The 19,311-nt window shown below is 40.3% G+C and overlaps 1 protein-coding gene across 8 annotated transcripts in view; it reads left to right on the top strand.

Annotated features, from left to right (window-relative positions):
• Positions 1 to 4,702: 4,702 nt before the first annotated feature.
• The window catches only part of LRCH1 (leucine rich repeats and calponin homology domain containing 1), a 117,673-nt gene continuing 103,064 nt past the window's right edge, over positions 4,703 to 19,311 (top strand). For 2 of the 8 annotated variants that reach the window (XM_041716079.2, XM_041716080.2), the window contains exon 1: positions 4,704 to 5,122. In XM_041716079.2, the coding sequence (XP_041572013.2) occupies positions 4,876 to 5,122 (247 nt within the window). In that variant the 5' untranslated portion in view covers positions 4,704 to 4,875. The other 6 variants (XM_030272440.4, XM_041716086.2, XM_041716092.2 and 3 more) reach the window with 5 other exon arrangements.

A 19,311-nucleotide genomic window follows, 5' to 3' on the forward strand; every position in this document is an offset into this window, starting at 1 on the left:
AACTCTGCCAGTCTACAGCTAATAATGTGCGCTAAATTAGTATTTCAAGCATGAATATGTAAGTGCATTGCCTTTAACTCCTTTGTGATTTCCAGTGTTTTAGTGATACTAAGTCTCATTTTGGTTTTAGTCTTCATTCAGGTCTATTTTCATGACCAGTTAGCTGAGAACTGAGCTTATGGTCATGATCTCTTGCACCTTCTGTCCTCTCGCATCAGTGTGTGTATAGAGCATCACTACCATGACAGTGACAGTGAACCTTGCCAATTTGCCCAGTGTATGTGGCGCTGTTTGAGATCCATCCTGTGGCAATTGAGTCCCACTAACCATCATTCAGGGTGTGTTTTGAGCCTGCCCACCTGCTAGGTCCCAGGACACAATGAGGGGGATGCTTTCCTGAGCTCCCAATGCTTGGCACAATCAGTGGCAGGCACAAAGAAGTGCTTCTTTTGCTATAGCAATTAAATAATTCTGCTCCCTTATATAGAGAGCTTGCTTGAGTCTATGTAAGGATGAATCTTGTTTGAGCAGTAACTATCCTGCTTGTCTACTTTCTGAGCTCTTGCTTTATATGTAAGCTTCCCCCAATCTGTCTCCTATCAATTATTTGTTCTCTTCTTCCCCTCACCCTTTTTTTTCTTTCTTTCTGAGTATTCTGAGAGATAGGTGTTCTGTAGACAGATTTTTCTGAGCTATTTCCTGATATAGCTTTCTTGCCTTTCAAACTCCTTTCACCAGCTTTGCTGCAACGAAGCTCCAGCGCACTGTCTTCTCTGCATAGGCTACTCATTCTCTGGTGTGTCTGCTCTGTGTAGGCTACTAATCCTTCTGGTGTGTCTGCTATGAACTGCCTGTCCCAGGAATGCTGTGAGCAGTGTAGGGCATCTGTGCTCTAATTGAAAGGAACATCTTTCACTCTGTGCCACCTGATGCTTCAGTCTGCATACTTCTTCTATTGAGATTCCTCTAGTAATTTTCTTGTCCTGGTGCTGTTTGCCAAGCTACCAAGGATGTATAATGTGTCCTGAGTTGTATCTGATGTTTTGTGTGGCACAAAACAGAGGCAGCCTTGCAGGTTGAGTGTCACACAATTTCTGTTTGACTTTTTACTTAATGTGTGTGTTGATTCTGCCTCCAGACCAGACAGCTTGTCCACCTGCGATGTTCATGTGAAGAAAGCACTGGTGTACCCTGACTGTCAGAACTACTTCACACAATTCCTTCTTCAGCACTATCTTGGAGCACATGGAGCATGAGGTGAATGTTTTCATGCTGAGGTAAAGTAAGGCTCTCCTGCTCCATGCTGTCAAAGTGACATGTCTAGCACAGGACAGGTACCCACACTGAGGTCTCATGCTATCTTGTGAGGGACCAATACCCTGCACATAGGTGCCCACCAACTCTGATCTTCACAAGACACATGCATTTTGCCATTTGCCTTTTTTCTGCCAATTTATAGTCATAGAAATTCACTCTGGATCTCTAAGGCTCATGTCTCCCTTAGCTGTGGTACTCTCTGTGCATTTCTGATATGAGCTTTGTTCTCACAATCATTATGTGTGACCCACTTGGCAGAACAGAAACCTGTCTTCTGATACCATCCATAAGACTTCCTTCTGTATTCTTGTCTCCTCTGCAACACTTGTATCAGCTTGCTGAAGAGTATCCACTGTTTTCCTCCTTGAGCTGCTCATTTTAAGCTGTTCTAGGTCTTATTGAAGAGACAAGCAAATGCAAATACTGTCACATAGGAACTGGTGGGGGCAAGGAATGGAAGGGCTGCTTGCAGTGAAACCTTGCCACCAGCTTAGTTTAGCTGCTGTGCCAGGATGTGGCTGCTTAGTGATCCGACCAAAGTCAAAATATGGAGTGTGACCTTCCAAATGCATCTGCATAAGTAGGAAACTGGTGCTGGTGTGATTGATGTTTTTGTTTTCTGTAGTGCTTCCAGTTTCTAGTTCTTTGTATCTATAGGAAAAGTTAGATCTGGCACAGTGCTCAGGCAGAAAGGAAAGTGAAGGCAATGTACAGCCTCAGTTCTTTACAGATTTTTTTGTTGTTGTTTTTTTTTTTTTTTTTTTTTTTTTTTTTTTTTTTTTCTTCCCACAATCTTGGTAATATGGACAGTTTTCATAGTGTTACTGCCAGAAGTTTCAACTTAGTGTGTGATAAGCACAGGTCATATCTTCATTGCAGCTCAGCTGCTCAGATCAAAAAAGCAGTTTGAATCAGTCTTGATGTATGATTATTGGTGTGTCCCCCTGCACTGCTATAAAGTAAAACCCACATCTTCAACCCCTGCTCGGCCAAGTGCCTGTATAACCCCAGCCTTCCTGTAATCATAGCTGTCCTGATGTTGCTTGTCCTAAGAGAGGAGGCTGTGCTGACTTGTCTGCCTTTGCCAGCCACAGGCCCTTCATATGAGCCCAGCAGGACAGGAGGACAGGCAAGGTGGGCACATGGTGTCTGCCTGCATGCAGGGTAACCTGGTGCCTCCTCTGGGCTTTGAGTACCTCCTGCAAAGGAGGATGAGTTGTCCTTCAAATAAGGCTGAGAAAAATATCACTGCTAATCTCCTTCAGCAAGATGCTGTGAATCAATTCTCAGAATTAGTGTTATGGTGTGAGGCCAGTGAAGACAAAAATAAAACATTTTTTTCCTTTTTTAAATTTTTTTTTAAATAAAAATTATCTTTAGAAATAATGTCTTACCAGAAGTGAGGGAGGAAGGAACATGGTGTTCCACTGGTGAGAAAACTTCACAAACATCAACAGAAGATAGGCCTGATTCCTGACTGTAAAGACCTGATTCTGGAAGAGGAATTTTTCTTCTATGCTGCCTGAATGTTTCATTCTATATTTAAAATTTCCAAATAAAATTCCACAATGCTGGGTAATTTAATACACAGGAAATCTTCCATGCAAAGTCATTTACTGAGTTATAAAACCTACAGTATTTCAGATTTATTTAAGTGTATAAGAATATAGTACTTAGTTAATTAAACTTGCATTTAAAAATATAGGAGTAGCCTATCAGTTAGCTCTTATTTACCATTTATTCAACTTGAATTGAATAATGTTTTTATTACTTACTGTTTCTCAACACTTTTCTTTAAGTTGCTGAGAAGACGTAACTATTTATCTCTTTCTTTATGCTTTCCAGCAGCAATGCAAAGATTGCACGTAAACTGGAATGAAACATTCTAACATTTTAACAACCAAAACATGCTGTGACTAATGGAAATTTGTGTGTAATACAATCTTCATAACCCACCAACAAGCTTTGTCAAAAGCAATGTGATATCTGGGCACAAATATTGTGGTAACTGTTGGTTAACTTTGACTAAGGGTTGTTCCAAGGAATACTGTCAAGATTTACTCTCTGGTGCATCCAAAATTTTCTTGAACTGCTAGTACACTGATTTAATCATACCAAAAACTAAGATCTCTGCATCAAACATGAAGAACTGGCAGTAGTAGGTATGACGGGAATTTGCACTGGTGATTAAGCTCAGGGGTTTTATTTTAGGTGTACTATAAATGTAGTTAGAGTGAAATAACCCCCTTCTACCCATCTACCCTACAGCTCTTTCCTTAATGTAAAGCATCTCTTTAGAAACACTGCTAGGCTGCTTGCTGGCACTTTTGCAGTGATACGATGCTTATAAAACATAAATGAAAAATGCTGATACTGAGAACATATCTTAATTATAAAGAACAAGTTTTTAATGGATGCCATGATTTTTTTTTATGTGAAAAGGTCCACCTCTAATACCCTTCCTACCATTTTCTTGACACCTTTTTCCCCAGTGCTGTTTCTGGTTGTGACTGCTGAACTTGCTATGATGTCTCCTGTTTTTCAGAAACTTGGGCTTATTTCCTTGTGCCAGTTAGGTCTTCCTTGTCCTTGCAGTACACAGCAGTTAAACTTCCTGGAGCTGGGAAGGCTTTGGTTTAATGTCAACCATTGATCACGGCTCACGTTAAGTGAGTGAAATGTAATGGTCTGTAAAGCACAGGTCAGGGGTGATCTTGTTCCAAGCCCTGTTTCATCTTTAAACACTGTAACTCATGTGGGAACACTCGGCCTTGCTCCTCCTCATCTCCCGTGCTCAGCTTCGCCAAACTGCAGAGAGGAAGGGGGAAATAAACCAAACCCAGCACCCTCACCCGCTCGGAAAGGTGATCCCGCCGGAACCTGAACAGCTGGCGGCTCCTAGGCTTGGTTTGTCACTACAAATCCTTCCAGGGTCCGTCCCTCTGGGGCAGGTTGTGCGCAGGAGCCGCAGACAGGTGGGAACGGGCCGCTGAGGGAGAATCACGGCACAGAAAGCCCTTCTGCAGGGCAGGTGCTCCCCAGGGCCCCGCTCGGGGGCTGCAGCCGCTGCGGATTTAACTTCCCCGTGAGGAAAGCCGGGCCCGCACCCGCTGCTGCCGGCACACCTGCGGGCTCACACCGCCCCGCCGCCGCCGCCACCCATCTAGCGCCCGGGGCCTGCTGAGGGGCAGCCCCGCCGGCTGCCCGCAGAAGGGGCCCAAGTAGGCGGCGGGCAGGCCTCCCGGGCCGGCTTTCCAAGGAATGCTGTGGCCAGGAAACAATGCAGAGCCGCCCCCTCTCCGCCTCCCCACTGGCACTTCCAGCGCCGGCAGCAGCGCGCCGCCGCTAGGTGGCGCCGCGGCGGGGAGCGGTGCCGGGAGGGGCGGAGCATGCGCAGTGGGCGCGCCTCGCCCGGGCCGCGCGCCTCCGCCCCCTGCTCGCGCCGCCGCCGCCGCGAGCGGGAGGAGGAGGAGGAGGAGGAGGAAGGAGGGGGAGAAGAAGGGAAGGAGGGAGGCAGGTCCGGTGGCCCTCTCGGGTAGCCCCAGCGGCGAGGGAAAGATGGCGACGCTGGGAGGCGAGCCGCAGCCCTTCCCCTCTGCTGCTCTGGCGGCGGCCGCCGGGGTGGGCGGCGGCGGCGGCGGCGGCGGGGCGCTGGGTCTGCAGGCGCCGCTGAACCGCGGTCTGGAGCGGGCGCTGGAGGAGGCGGCGCACTCCGGGGGGCTCAACCTGAGCGGCAGGAAACTGAAGGAGTTCCCGCGCAGCGCCGCCGCCCTCAGCCACGACCTCTCGGACACGGTGCGGGCAGGTGAGCCCGGGCGGGGGCGGCCGGGGAGCGGCGAAGGCGGGTTTGTTGAATCGCCCGGGACCCCCTCCCCGCCCCCTCAGGCGCGTCAGTGCCCCCCAACCTCCCTGTGAGGCGAACACCCACTCCCCACCCTTTCGTTCGCCTTCCTCTGGGGCCCGTCCCTGCACGGAAGCCGAGCCCACCCCCATGTCTCCGTGGATCCTGTGCTTTCTTTATTCCGCCCGCCTTGGTGTATGAGGTAGGTGTTTGCTTCCATATGGCTGGATCTGTGCACGCTCCCTCCATCCCCCCGCTCGGCGCTCGGTGAGACAGAGCTGCCTCTCCCGTGGCACACCGGGGGAACGTGCGGGGAATTCTTGCTCGCACCTGTCCGCTTCTCTTTCTGGGGAATGTGCGTCTCTGTGCCACCCTTCCCTGACTGCTGAGGTTTGCGGTGGCAGCCAGCCCACCTTTGATTCAGCCGCGGGAGGAATGCACATGGTGTTAGGGTGGTACCTGCTGGTTCCGTCCTGCTGCTCGTGGGCGAGCCCACCTGGCATGGAGGGGATGCAAGTTCGTATGTAACCACATTGAGATACTCATGTGCCTCTGAACATGTCACCTGTTTGCATGCCATAATGGGAGGCATGTCCATAGGAAGACTGTTGTGCAGGTGCCCCAGGGAGCATGCTGCCTTTCACAAATGCCACTCGTTCTGCACTGGGGTTGGCATGCCCCCTTAGTGTCCTCACAGCCATGTAGCCACAAGTGCCAGCTCTATGCAATGCTATCTTCCAGAGCAAATGTAGAGAGAAATCCCTGTCTTCACAGGCACTGTACGTACTCTACAGTGGGGACACTATCATTACATAAATCTGCAGAGGGGAAGGGCCTCTGCAGGCAGGAGTGGTGAGGGGACATATATTCAGTCTGTGTTAACTTGCTCTCGCCCTTTTCTTCCAGCATAAAAAAAGGGCACAGTTATTTGTCACCCAGTGAGGCAGACCCACGTCAAAGGGTCATGTGAGTTTTCCTGCTCCTGTTTATTCCAGGTGATGGAACCTAATCCCTTCTTTACATGGTGTCACTAGGTAAAAGGGTGCAAACCCTCATTAGAAGGGTGTATTAGTGTATTGCTAAGGTCTTCAGTACACGGCCTCTGCTGCCCTTGTGTCCCCATTTGCCTGCTGGAGATAGTTGTGTTGTGGCAGCCGAGCAGGAGACGTGTAGTCACTTGTTTTTGTCCCACAAAACAGCAGGTGCTATACCTTCATGCAGACATGTGATAACATGAATCTAAATTCTCAGCTACTCCTGCACATGAGGGCACTTTTGCCTTCCTGTATATGGAGACACATGTGCTGCTTATTGTGTCTGTCCCCGAGTTAGTGCCTCAGATGTGTGGTAGCAGTCATGTGTTATTGTTGTTTAACTTTGTTACTTGATGGCTGTTGTGAGTGGATTTCACTTTGGTCTGTGTGAGCACCTGTATCATCATATCAATAAAAAAAAAAGTGAAGGAAGCTTGATGAATGAAACTACCATGAATTGATGGCATGAATTACCATACTAACCATTAGTTGACTCAGTAGCAGATGTGAAAGAGATAGGCACAGTAGGGGAACTCTGTATGGCTAGAAGAATGACTTTCAGCCTGTCGCCCCCACAAGGCATTTTTTATCTCATTTCTTTTTCAAAGTTGAGTTCTAGCATACATACTGCAATACAAGATAAATAGTTTGGAAATCCAGAAACTGAGCTTGTTTAATATTGAACCAAACAGTTGGAAAACCAAATTGTATACTGAGTGGGTTGTATACTGGGAAGAAAATTGTTTGATTGGTAGTGATTGGATGTTAGTATTTGTGCGTTGTGTAAGTGCTGTACAGGCACGAGCTGTGTGTAGTATGTAGAGGTAGCGCCTGCTTCTTGCTTCAAGCACCTTGCTTGTTCTGCTGATTTTTCTATGAATAAAGTAGTCTGTGTCTTCAAGTATTGTGCTTTTGTCAGAGTTTACATGGAAAACATTCAATATGAAATTGAATGTAGAATTGTGTTTTCATCCTCTTTTTGTTTGGTATAAACAGCAGTGTAGATCAACCCGCGTCTTAATCTTGTGAAAACAGCAGCCCTTTTTTCATTGTCCCTTTTTAGAAGAACACTGTGTTAATCTATAGTTGCTTTAAGGTTTTGTTTGTAACAGCTTGTTGTAACTGTTTAATGGGAACTGCCTTGAAAGTTGTGTGTTGATATATTTCCAAAAAATCCATGTTTTTTTTTCATTTGTTACATTACATAACAAATATATAAACAGAAGAGATGCTTGGCTTAAGGCCAGATTTCTGAAACTCTTGGAGCAAACTCTTGATGGGAATTTCTCTCCTGCTTCCTCTCCATAAATGTGCATAGTGGAAAACTTTCTCGTACTACTTGGAGTAGATCCTTGAAATGAGTGATTTATAGTTTTGGATCTGATGTGCTGACATGTCTCTGAAGTCCTGAAACATTTGTTTTTGGGGTAGGGGTAGCCTGTCACTCTTTTTTGGAGGGGAGGGGGGGATTGCCAGTCTCTGAAAAATGAGGATACTCCTTGATGCAGATGATATTAGTAAGGCGAGTTAAGTTTAGAGCTCTGAGGAGCAGGGAATTTCCAGAAAACTGAAACCATGTCTGCACTTGACAATGTTTTAGTACTGCAGACTGAAAATATTTTTTGATTCAGAAAGTGATCATCTACAGCTGCTTTCAAATACAATATTATCAAGCTTGTTTTCTAGAACGGTTCCAAGTGCTTTTTGTAGGTCTGAGGAAGAAGTAAGTGATCAACTTTAAGTTCTCTGTTCATGCATTTATTTTTTTCCTGAAGTTAGAAGTCTGATTTTATATAGCAATTGATGCATTTATGAAAGGGTCGTGGCTTGTTGTAACAGCTGGGATGGGATAGTTTGATTTTTCTAGTTCTCACTGCAGTTACATTCTGTAATAACTACAGAGGCTGAACTGTACTTGTCACTTTCTATTCCTGCAGCTTCTGATTATGCTTTTTCTTCTGTGACTTTTCTTTACATTAAATCCATCATGGTTATGGAAATGTGATAGAAGACTTCTTCCTCAGTCTTTGAGGGCTCTGCTCAAGTGCTGAGTGATCTGGTCAGGTCTCTCTGCACACAGAATGGAGTTTTCATGGTGTTCACTCCTGTTAGAAGAAAATAAAACCTCTATGTAAAGTGTGCTGAGTTTAGTCAGATGTTTTAAACCACATCAGTGTGGATGCAATGCAAAAACAATTTCAAAAATAATAAATGCTATTCTTATCACTTTTATTACAGGCTGGGTTATGCAGAAGGCAGTGGCACAGTAATCACATAGTTCTTAAGTAATAACATGCAATTATATTCCTCCAAACCACTGGGAATGCTGGAAGCATGTTACTTTATAAAAGAGCAAGCAAAGGCCCGGAAGATGTAACCATGGCTGGCTACTGTATTACTTCAGCCTATTTCTGTGGGCTTTGATTGTATTTCTGAAGACAGATCCTCTGAACCTTTTCTGGTGAATACCTGCTTCATCCATTTCTGTTGGGTGAGTTAGGCACCTGAGGAGGGATTACTTGCTGCTGCTGGTAGTGACCTGGCAGAGAAGAAAATTTTTTAAAGTACATGCTAGATTATTAGAAAATAATTACAAATTGAAGTATTTTATTGCTACATTGGACAGTATGAAATTTTGGAAGGAATGTGTATTTTTTTTTTGTGCAAGAAAATGCTCTCTTGATAAAAGAGCACCTACCTGCTGTTTTTTAAAAGTGTTTCTGAGTGGGCTATACTTGTTGGACAATGCTGTGTTGAAGACACCTTTGCCTGGCATCTTTGAAATAGTTGTTTTGACTGTATAACTATGGATTTGCTTTCAAGATGGTTGAAAAATCATAGTATCACTGTGAACATTGATGCTGGTTTGGGTGAAATATGTTCCTTTCATTCCTCTTTGCTGATACCAACACTAGTGTTTCTTGTTTCCCTCCTTTTTAAAAAAATTAAATATGATGTGCATGGGGCTCAGAGCAACCATATCTAGTCAAAGATGTTTCTGCTCCATGTAGGGAAGTTGAACTAGATGACATTTAAAGGTTCAATCCAGCCTAGACCATTCTATGATTCTGTGTACATTAGAATGTTGTAATTTATTCTTACTTATTTTCTCCACCTGCTTTATTAATGTAATTTTTCCTTCATGTCTGAGAATTCTCCTAATTTCAGCAGTAGATGTGCAGTTGGTTCCACCTGTTCTAAGTGCAGGTTGTACTGGGCAGGATTTCAGACATCCAGACTGGTTTGTTTGTGCTACTGTACACTTCCAAGTATCAAATATGACCACTATATGGACTCTTGTTTAGAATTTGATTGTTATTTGGCCAGTAGAGAAAAAGATATTTGATATGTCCCTCTCCTTTTAAGAGTTCTCTCTGGTAATTACTTTGAATAATTCATAATTTTTATTTCATATTTTGATTAAATTGCGGGGTTATTTTTGGATAAGGCTGAGAGCCTCCCATCTTGGTAATTTAATTCAAAATCACGTCAATAAATAATGTCTTTATAAGGCTAAAAAAAATAATAAAACTGTTTCTTTTTCATTTCAAAAGTTAGTCCATTCCTACAGCCTTTCTGTGTTTATTTGAAGATTTCTAACCTTACTTACTGTTTCTGTACACAAATAATATCTTAAGTATATTAGTACAGGGAGAAAGAATAAATATGTTTGCTTATTATCACCAATGAGTTGAATATTACCCTGCAGCCAAAATTTAGGGGATGTAATTCTTATGGCTAAAAAAATCAAGAAATACCAATTTTATATTCATTATTATGTATCCAGCAGTATATGTAACATTATTATGTATTTAACAGTTTCTGTACCATTTAAACCCTCTTGGCCCTTTTATTCTTCCTGGAACCAGACTATATCCTTGCTTGTGGATCTTATAAACGTTAAGGCTATTGAGTTCTATTGAAAACAGTCTATTAGTTCTCTTGCTGTAGAGTCTAGTCAGTGGTGCTTTTGAAAGTTACCTCTTTTGTCTTGAGATTTATGCTCCCATAGCTGAAATGTAGCCAGTGTCTTTGCAGGTGCTGTTAGACACTCCTCAGTACAAAATAAAGTGAATTAGCTCAGACTGATTTTGTTGCATTGAACAAATTATGAGTACCCGATTGCCTGGTTACTGTTTCAGAACGTGGCTTGAGCAGATTACTGGCTTTCTGCTGCTGACTGTGTGTGTCTTGCCCTTGTATTTGATTGTTTGTATTTTCTTTTTTGTAGAGAGGTTTTAAAATTAATGTACTGGCTAAGAGGTAGGAGAGATGCCAGCTTAAAAACACTTGGATGGGAGGAGGGGTGAAACCCCTCAATTTGAGCAGGAATAGGCTCTGCTGTGGATTGAACCTTTACCCCCAAAGTGAACTTCTCCATTAGGGTGGCAGTTTTTTTAAATAGCTCTGCCTAGTATTGCTATGTTTGGACATGCTGTGCATATGAATTAATAAAAACTGAAGGCTTTTGTAGAAATATTGTTGTTTTGTGCATCCTTGGCCAATCTGCTTGGAAAAGACTGACTCAGAGCTCCAGAAGTGCTGTTATGAAAGTCAAGGTGCTACAGGTTCCTTTGCAAATGCTTTTGGACAAGCAGTTTTGCAGGTCCATTCACCTGTGATCACTGGTGGGAGGTAGAAGCCAAATATCCCTCCATTGTTTGTGAGCCTTCTTTTAGTCCTTCCCTGGTCTGTTTCTATTGTTTCTTCAGCAAAAAAGGCATCTTAGTTTAGACATCTCTCAAACAGGAGAGACTGTATGAATCTTAACACTATACAGAGAGTTTTGAAACACTATACAGAGAGTTTTAACACTATACAGAGAGTTTTGAAAACACTGAATACTTCTGTGAGGGGAAGAGGCTGGGGCAGAATCCACTATGACAAAGTAGAATGAGTATTTGCACCGTAGAGTTCTGGCTTGGAAGAGGAAGGGGGCAAATGCCAATGCAATATAGGTTTGAACAAGGAAATATTTGGTGATACTGTTAAAGGCAGAAATGTCGTAGAGAATGAAAACTTATGAACTATTGAAAAAAATATATGACGTCAAAGAAGGGGGATGTGTGTAATGGCTTGGGATAATTCTCTGAAATCTGTAAAACTAAGGAAAAATGCCAGTTATGTTCATAATGACTAGAATTGTGTGCATAGAGAATCAGATAAACATGGAGAAAACTATTTGGCTGCAAGATACATGACATTTACAGACTTTATGCTACAAATAATAGTTTCATATTCGTACTATGAAATACTAATTGTTGAATTTAAGTTTGGGAAGCTTAGCATCCATTTGTCTGTGTAAGGAAAACCCAATGATTCTGCTGCTTGCAGAGGTACAAGATCAACTGAGATGGAGAGACTGGTGTTTTGTGTTTCAGAATGACCATTCTAGGAAGGATGAGTAACTTCACTGGGCCATAGGGTGACTGCTCATCATTCTGCCTGCTGTGCTCTTGCTGACTGTTAGTAAACATTTGCTAGGTTTGTGAACATTCCCTAGCTGGTTAGATTGCTAATTCACAGTTTAAATCAATATGATTCAAATAATTGAAATGGCACTTCCCAAATCAGAGATATGTTAAACTTGTTTTGCTGAGACCAGAATGATGAAAAGTGTTCCCATTTATTGTCCTCTGATGTGTAAAACTGAAAGAGCCAGAAATGTTATCCCTGTGTTCAGTGAGTGGATCACTGTCAAAACTGGAAATGGGTGTTACATCTGACTTCTGACTGTTCTCTGCTGACCATGTTGTATTTTACACCCATCAGAGCAGTTCTTTGGAATACTACTGAGGGGTTAAGCTTCTGGAGGAATAATTCCTTTCTGCTAAATTTGTGCATAGATGTGTCTGTGTGGGAGGAGTTCATTTATGAAATTCTAACGCTTTCTCCCCAGTGTCTTTCTCTAAGGGTGTCTTGCTGGCCAGCTTTTTATTCTTTTTTTCCTTGTATGGTGCAGAACACCCTAATGCCTGTAAACCTCCTATTTAAAAATAGAAATAACATTAATAGTCTACAGCCTGGGACAGGAGGACAAAAGGAGAAATATTCTTAAAGGAAAAAACAAAAAGTCAAAAGTTGTGAGATGATGATCGTGGCAGAGCAAAGTGGGGGTTAGTTTTGCGCCTAATTTGGAGCCTGAGGAGGTTTACACTTGCTTTTGAAGCTGCATGAAGTGTTTCATGTTCAGCTGAGCTTGTGTAGATTTAGTTAAAAGCTAACTGATAAGTTCATGGTGATTATGTGAGGTAGTTCTTCTAGGAATGGATAGGGAAATTACTGGAAGTAGCTGGAAGTTTTAAATATCAGAATAGAATTCTTGGTCTTTATGAGAAGCAGAACAAGGACAAAATAGCTGAGCACCAACGTTAGCAGTGACCTGTGCTGCTGTATAGAGAAGGTTTTTATATTGATTTTCTGTAGATGTGTGATTTCATTCCTTGGTGCAAAGTTCAGTAGTTATAATGTTTCTATTTCCTTTCAGGACCGTGGTGCTTTAGAATATTAGATTAGTAGCAGGTTTAATTTCTATGTTTTGGATTTAACTGTACAAACTAGGTGTTTTCTACTGTTGTAGCCTGATAAATACTTCTTTCTGCTAGAAAGTGACATTGGCTGGAGCAGCTGGCATTAATATGTGTGTGAAGGATTTAAAGCAAATCATTTTTTGAATTAAGTAAAATTCAGCAAAGTACATCTTGGGAACATATTTAAACATAGCTTATTACTTGATTTCTTTATACTGTTAAGAATATTAAAATGCTATTATAATACTAGTTTATATTCTGAAGTAGTATATTTCAAAAGTAGCAAAGTGACTGCAAATGACACTTTCACTTCAATTTATCCTGTGTGAACAGACATGAGGTTTTTTAGCATCTAAAGTCTGCATCTTTGGTTGTGCTATTTGCAGTGACACCTCTCCTTTGTAGCATTACATTAGACAGGCAAAAAGTAAAAATGAAAAATAAATAAGATGGGAAAACCCCACCATGTTCAAATGTGAAGAGAAAAGCATGAGTAAGTAGCTGGATCTTTTGTTTGGTGAACAGAAAGAAACAGGTTCATAAAATGTGTGTTCAAAGATAAATCACTGAAACTGATGGAGAAGTTTTGTGAAGTGGGATAGGAGAAGAAAATTGAATCAGAGGGTAAGCCAAGAAGAGACGTGGAGCAGAATACACCCTTGGGTGACCTTTACAGGGTAAGGCAAAATACCAAAAAAGCAACTGCAATAGTTTATGTACAGTAAGAACCTTATGTCTGATTTTAAAAACAGTGAAATTGTTATCATGGTTAGCAAAGCTTTTATTATTAAAATGACTTTTTGTCCTATTTGAACTTTTAACTATTTAAAACGCTATTGAGAGTAGAAATAGGGATTATTGAATAGTAGACAGGTAGTACCTGTCTATTGCTGCTGTTACATTACTGTATTTTGAGAATAGTGAGGCTTCATTCAATTCAGTCTTTTTAAGGCAGGGCAAGCGTATCAACAGCAAAGCTGTGTGTCTGTTCAGTGGGGAAGGAGGAAGAATATAGTGTCATTCATATGTTACATAATTAAGAAATGCAGACCGTTATGAAGATTTCTGGAATGGGTGTCTGGTCAAAGCTGAAAGGAGCTTTCTCAGCAGCTGGGCCAGGACAAGGATGCCCTGGTTACTAAACACAGCTGTGATTGATCAAGGGGAACAGCTTAACCCAGGGTTTCCCATGCTCATTTTATGTTGTGTTGCTAGGGCTTCTTGTTTGCTTGTTTGGTTGTTTTTTCTTTTTTGAGTTCACCCCAGTTCAAGAGAACTGTCCTTTTGCCTTCCACTTTGCATAGTGTAGTTTCCCTGCTTGGTAAGTTTTGTCTGTGATCCCCTTTCCAAGGTTTGAATTCCAGTCTGGCTGAATGCCTACTCCTTACTTGTGTTCCACTTAGCAGCCGTTCAAATTGCCTGGTGTTACTGACTTGATTTTTTTCTCACTCACACATGTCCTGTCACTTGCAAGGTTTGCTAGACATGGTATTTTATTTCCCCTTGTTTACTGGTGTGTTTGAAGGAAGATGTATGAACAACATCCTTGTCCCATCCATCTGAAGTGTTTCCATACTTTGTCTTATTTTGAGACCCCTCAGTACTGTTCCTTCTAGTTTCTATACAGTGTCAATATGATGCTGTAGCTTCTTAGTCATAATGTGCAGAAATTAAGACTGATTTACTGAATTGTAGCCATGTTATAATGGGTGTTTCCATTCACTGTCTGAACTTTCAAATTTGATGGAAAACTATTATGCTAATTTGGCAATATGTAGTTTTATGGGATTTTTCTGAGGTTTTGTTTGAGGGCAACAAAAAAGACTGCAGAGCCTGAAATTGTTTTTCATTTTAAAAACTTGCCAAATTTCTACCCCATCTTCAGAACTTTTTTTTTTTTTTTTTTTTTTTAATGTGGTGTTTCAAATTCACCGTAAAAAGTGAAGGTAATCTGGCAGACTCACCGCAAAAAAATCTTTCATGCAAGTGGAGTGGATCTTATGATTTGAAAGAAAATATGAACTGATTTAAAATAACCAGTAACTTCAATTTGCTAACATTTTTCTAAGTTACTTTAGAGATAAGGCAGACACTGTCATGGTGTAGACTTTTGTATCATGGTATTGCTGCTATTACTGCTCTGCTGAAGTGTGCTGTGTGTTACTTTTACGTTCAGCCAACCAGTCAGCAATGTCTAAGGGTAGAGAAAGTACTCTTTTGAATTTCTTGTAATTTGAAAGCCTTTTATGTAATTATATTGATTGTTAATGTAATGACTTTAAGAGCTTAAAGTCTTTAAGTCATTAATATAATGACTTTAAGATTTCTACTTTTAGTTGTTCCTAGTATAAATCTTGCTCTATGTTTCCATTAAAAAATTACCATGCAGACTTTGCTCAGTGAGTTATTTCATTGTTCTGTAATGATGCAGATTATCCCTGGTTGTATAGATTGGAAAAACTGAGAAGCAGGAATTTTGAATGGCTTAATCTAGATCTCAGAACAGATCAGAGACACAACTGTGGATGGAATCCAACTTTGGTTCTCTGGGATTTTTTTTTTTTTTTGTATTTTTTTAACTGCCAGTGTATGATATCTTGAAGAATGGATGTTGAGGCATTTGAATTAGTTTTGTTCTGGAAGATGTTGGGATAGCAGTAGAGACTTAAAGCTTCCATTAAGGTCTTAAGTCCTGGGAGTGGTTTTAAATGTATTAACACAATGCAGAAACTCACTTTATAGTAGCTTCTGGCACAAACACACAACTTGCACACAATAGTCCTGAAAAGAATATCACTATAGATTTGCAATCAGTTAAGAATCAGGTAATATGAAAGTAGTAACTATGTACAAAAAAAAAAAAAAAAAAAAAAAATCAGTATTTTGGCAAGAAGTGCTGTATTCCTTCTGCCAGTTTTCATATCTTTGTACATTTGGCTTCCTAGAGAACTGAAAAGGTTATTTTTGGATTAGTGCCCTGGGCTAAAAATGGCTTCTGGAATGTCATAGCTGCGTTTGGTGTTGAGCAGTTCTGTGCAGTAGTAACAGAACTGCAGTAATTGGTAGTCTCACTGAAGCATTTTAGTTATGCACTTAAATGTTAAGCAGTGGGAGATGTGGCTCTGGGATCCCTCCAGCATACCATTTATCAGAAAAATTTAAGCCATGTTTATCTATGAAGCATTGGTAGCCTGGAGAAAAATAAGCTTTCCTACAAGTACTTGTTAAAGGGAGTAACAGACAGTGTGAGGTTTAGCCTCTACAGGGAAAGGCTCTAAAATGAAGAAATAAGTCAGGGTATTGCTGTGGGAACAATGAAACTCAAGCATTGCAGTTGAGACTGTACATGTAGGCAACAGAAGGAGTCTGTGAGGTTTCCTTGTGTTTCTATCCAGTGTTGCAGGGTTTACCTTTAAAAGGGAAAAATATTCACCCCAACCCTAACACTGCCCTGCCCCAAGAAACAAATGTACCAGTTACTAGATGTGAATGTGTGCTTGTTATAAATATAAGTTTCTGAATGATTTCTAAATACTTTGGATGGAGTTTGAAATAGTCAGGGAATAGTGAACAGGCTAGTTAAATCTAAAAAATCTTATACCAATAAAAGGTCTGAAAACTTGCAAAAAAGGCTGGAAGTTGTTTCCCTCTATGTGCCTCGCAAATTTGTTAGCTTTTTCCCCAGTATTTTGTATTGGACTAAATAGAAGTAATGCATGGTGCTGCAAGAAAGTAAAAGTTTTCAGTAATAGAATTCATTTAAAAAGAAAACCCCTTTTTTTTTTTTTCTTGTGTGTGAAGTCAACATGGACAAATTCTGCATGACAGAGTTTTTTCTAGACACAGCTCATAAATATCCACAGAACACTTTTTAAAATCATCCAAGAAATCAGTATTGTTTTTTTTGTGCTCTAACTTTGCAGTGTAAGGCTTTGTTAACACAGTAATTTGGAAGTATGGCCAAAGTAAAGTGAGTTCTGATCAAATTTGTGATCACACAAATTTGAGATGATCAGTCTAGTGCATGGCTTTTCAAAGACAGTTATCAGATTTTGTTATTGGTGCTGAGGCTCTAAAATGAAGAAATAAATCATGGTATTGGTATGGGGGTAGTAAAGCATGAGCATCTCAGAGAGCTATCTCCAAAATTACAGTTTCTAAAATACAAATCCTCATTTTAAACAATTAATAAGAGAGTAATTCCAGATCAGTTTCTGTAGAATACCTCTGCTCAGTCTGCAGAAAGCTTGAATTTTCCTTACTGGACTAAGCAGAAACCTTGCCTGTTTTCCTAAATACAGGTGTCCCCGTAAAACAGAATATTTTGTTTTATGTTTTGGTGGCTATGTACTATATGCTGGTTACATTTCTTGCTTGTAGCCTCCAGCCAAATAGTTTTATAGAATGTTTGCTATTTTTCAAAGTTGTTTTTGTTAAGGTACTTATTGAAGATAAATCACATTCTTGATTAACAGTACTTGAAGGGATTAGTCGGTGTATAAGAATTTTTCTTCTTTTTCTTTTAACAAAACCATCTTTTTTTTTCAATGTTCTCATCATAGAAATAATTCTTGCAGTCAGGAGGTATTCTTCTGCTTGTAATCGATTCAGCTTGAAAAAAAGATACTGCTTTTGCTCAGTCTTAATGCATTTGCATTATGTCATTGTGTGTGTTAAATATATAGAGTGTATTATATATATAAAAATATTTCACCAGCTCCACTTCATGCATGTTAGAGTTCTGCTTTTTCATATCTTTCTAAACTCTTCCTTGGTGCATGAAGTAGTGATAGCATGAGGATAACCCAGTGAATATATGTGAAAAAACAGAACATAAAGAGAAATATATTACTTCATTGGTAATTATTATGGTTAAGTTATTAAATTAAGGTTGTGTGAACATAACAACTTTGTTTTTAAAGCGGAAGAGTGTAAATAAATAATTGGGAAGCAGTCTTGCACAAATAAAACTGGTAGAGGGTAGTAAGCTACCAGGGATTTTTGATTTAGATTAATTTCTCTAATACTCAAGAGTATTTAGTCAGTCCTATTGTTCTTTACCAGTTGTCTCACCTTATATTGTGCTGCTGTTTACATCCTGGTGCTAGTGGACTATCTGTGCTCAAACATTTTTAAGTAATCGATTTGTCGTAATAAAAGAGACTTTTATGTTGATACAGTTTGTCCCTCTGCCTAATGCTGGCCCTCAATTTCCCTGGCTGAGTCTGTGTATCTAGATCAGAAATTTATGGCTCATGTGTACTGTCTCAATTTTAAAGTATGCCAGTGATAATAGTATGATTGATTATCTATTTCCTTTGGAAACAAATAAGAGATTACACAGCAGTTTTATATTTTAGCTTCAACTTCTGGTCATTTATTTTTTTTTTTCGTAACTAGATCAGCTAATCCACTGTAGCAGGAATTTACTCTTCTACAGTTTGTATTTAATAAACTTTTGTTTATTAAATACTTTTAATAAAGTATTATTTTATTTAATACAAATAATTTAAAGTATTATTTGTATTTAATAAACTTAGGTATTTGATTAATGAGAGATAATTCCAATTACAGTAATTTAGGATGGTATTGCAATTGTCCATCTATCTTCCTCCTGAAAGCTACTACTGCCCATGTAAATAGAGTGACGACCTAAATGGTGATGATGGTGGATTTAAACTCCTAGGACAGACTTGGAATTGTGGCATTAAGGAGCTGGCATGTGATTTTTGCCTGCTGTGCCTGTTCTTGGGGAGGAAACCACCCTCAGAGCAGTGGAGGACAGAGCTGGGGCTGCTTCTATCTTACATTGCTGTACTAAACGTTGTAAGACATTGTTATGAGACAGTCCTAAACAGATTAACATTTGGTGTTCTGCTGTGAAATGTGATTTCAGATCCCAAATCTTGCAGTTTCACGAAACTGTACAGATTTTTGGGTGCTTTAACAGTTTTATTGTCTTTTGCTTCTTTATTAACAGCTGGACATAGCAATTTGTGAGTTGCTTTGTAAATACCTTCCTTCGAGTAATGTGTATTCAGCTTATTTCAAAGTAGTCACTGTTAGTGCACCCAACTTTCAGTTTAGTAATTTGCATCTTTAGACTTGGTGGAAGCTCATGATTACCATTGTTCCAGGCTTATGCTATCACTTGCCAAGACTGTGATTCTATGATTGTATTCTTCCTTTATTGTATTTTTAAGTTTTCATATGACAGAGTTAAATATGCTCTTGATTGTGTCTGACCTACTGTGTGTTCCAGGTCCCCGTGTATCTATAACTTGGCCTTGCTATTGCTTACAGCACCATTACCGTCAATCACTTGCAGATTTTATCAGCAATAGCTTTGTATTCTAGGGAGGAAAGTCTTGAAAATCTTGACTGATGCTGGGTTGTGAAGAAATAAATAAAACTGATTTCTTGTGTGAGACATGTAATGATTTCCTTGAGGGTATTGTTCATTTTATCTGAGAAGGTGTTGGATTAACATTCTACAACCACATCAAAATGACTGGTGTTCTTGTGTGAGCAAATAAAAAATCTTATAGTAGATAGTATATTTGTATGAGGTTGTAGAATATGATTTGTT

This window comes from Taeniopygia guttata, chromosome 1 (assembly GCF_048771995.1).
Source record: "Taeniopygia guttata chromosome 1, bTaeGut7.mat, whole genome shotgun sequence".
Classification (NCBI taxonomy): Eukaryota; Metazoa; Chordata; class Aves; order Passeriformes; family Estrildidae; genus Taeniopygia; species Taeniopygia guttata.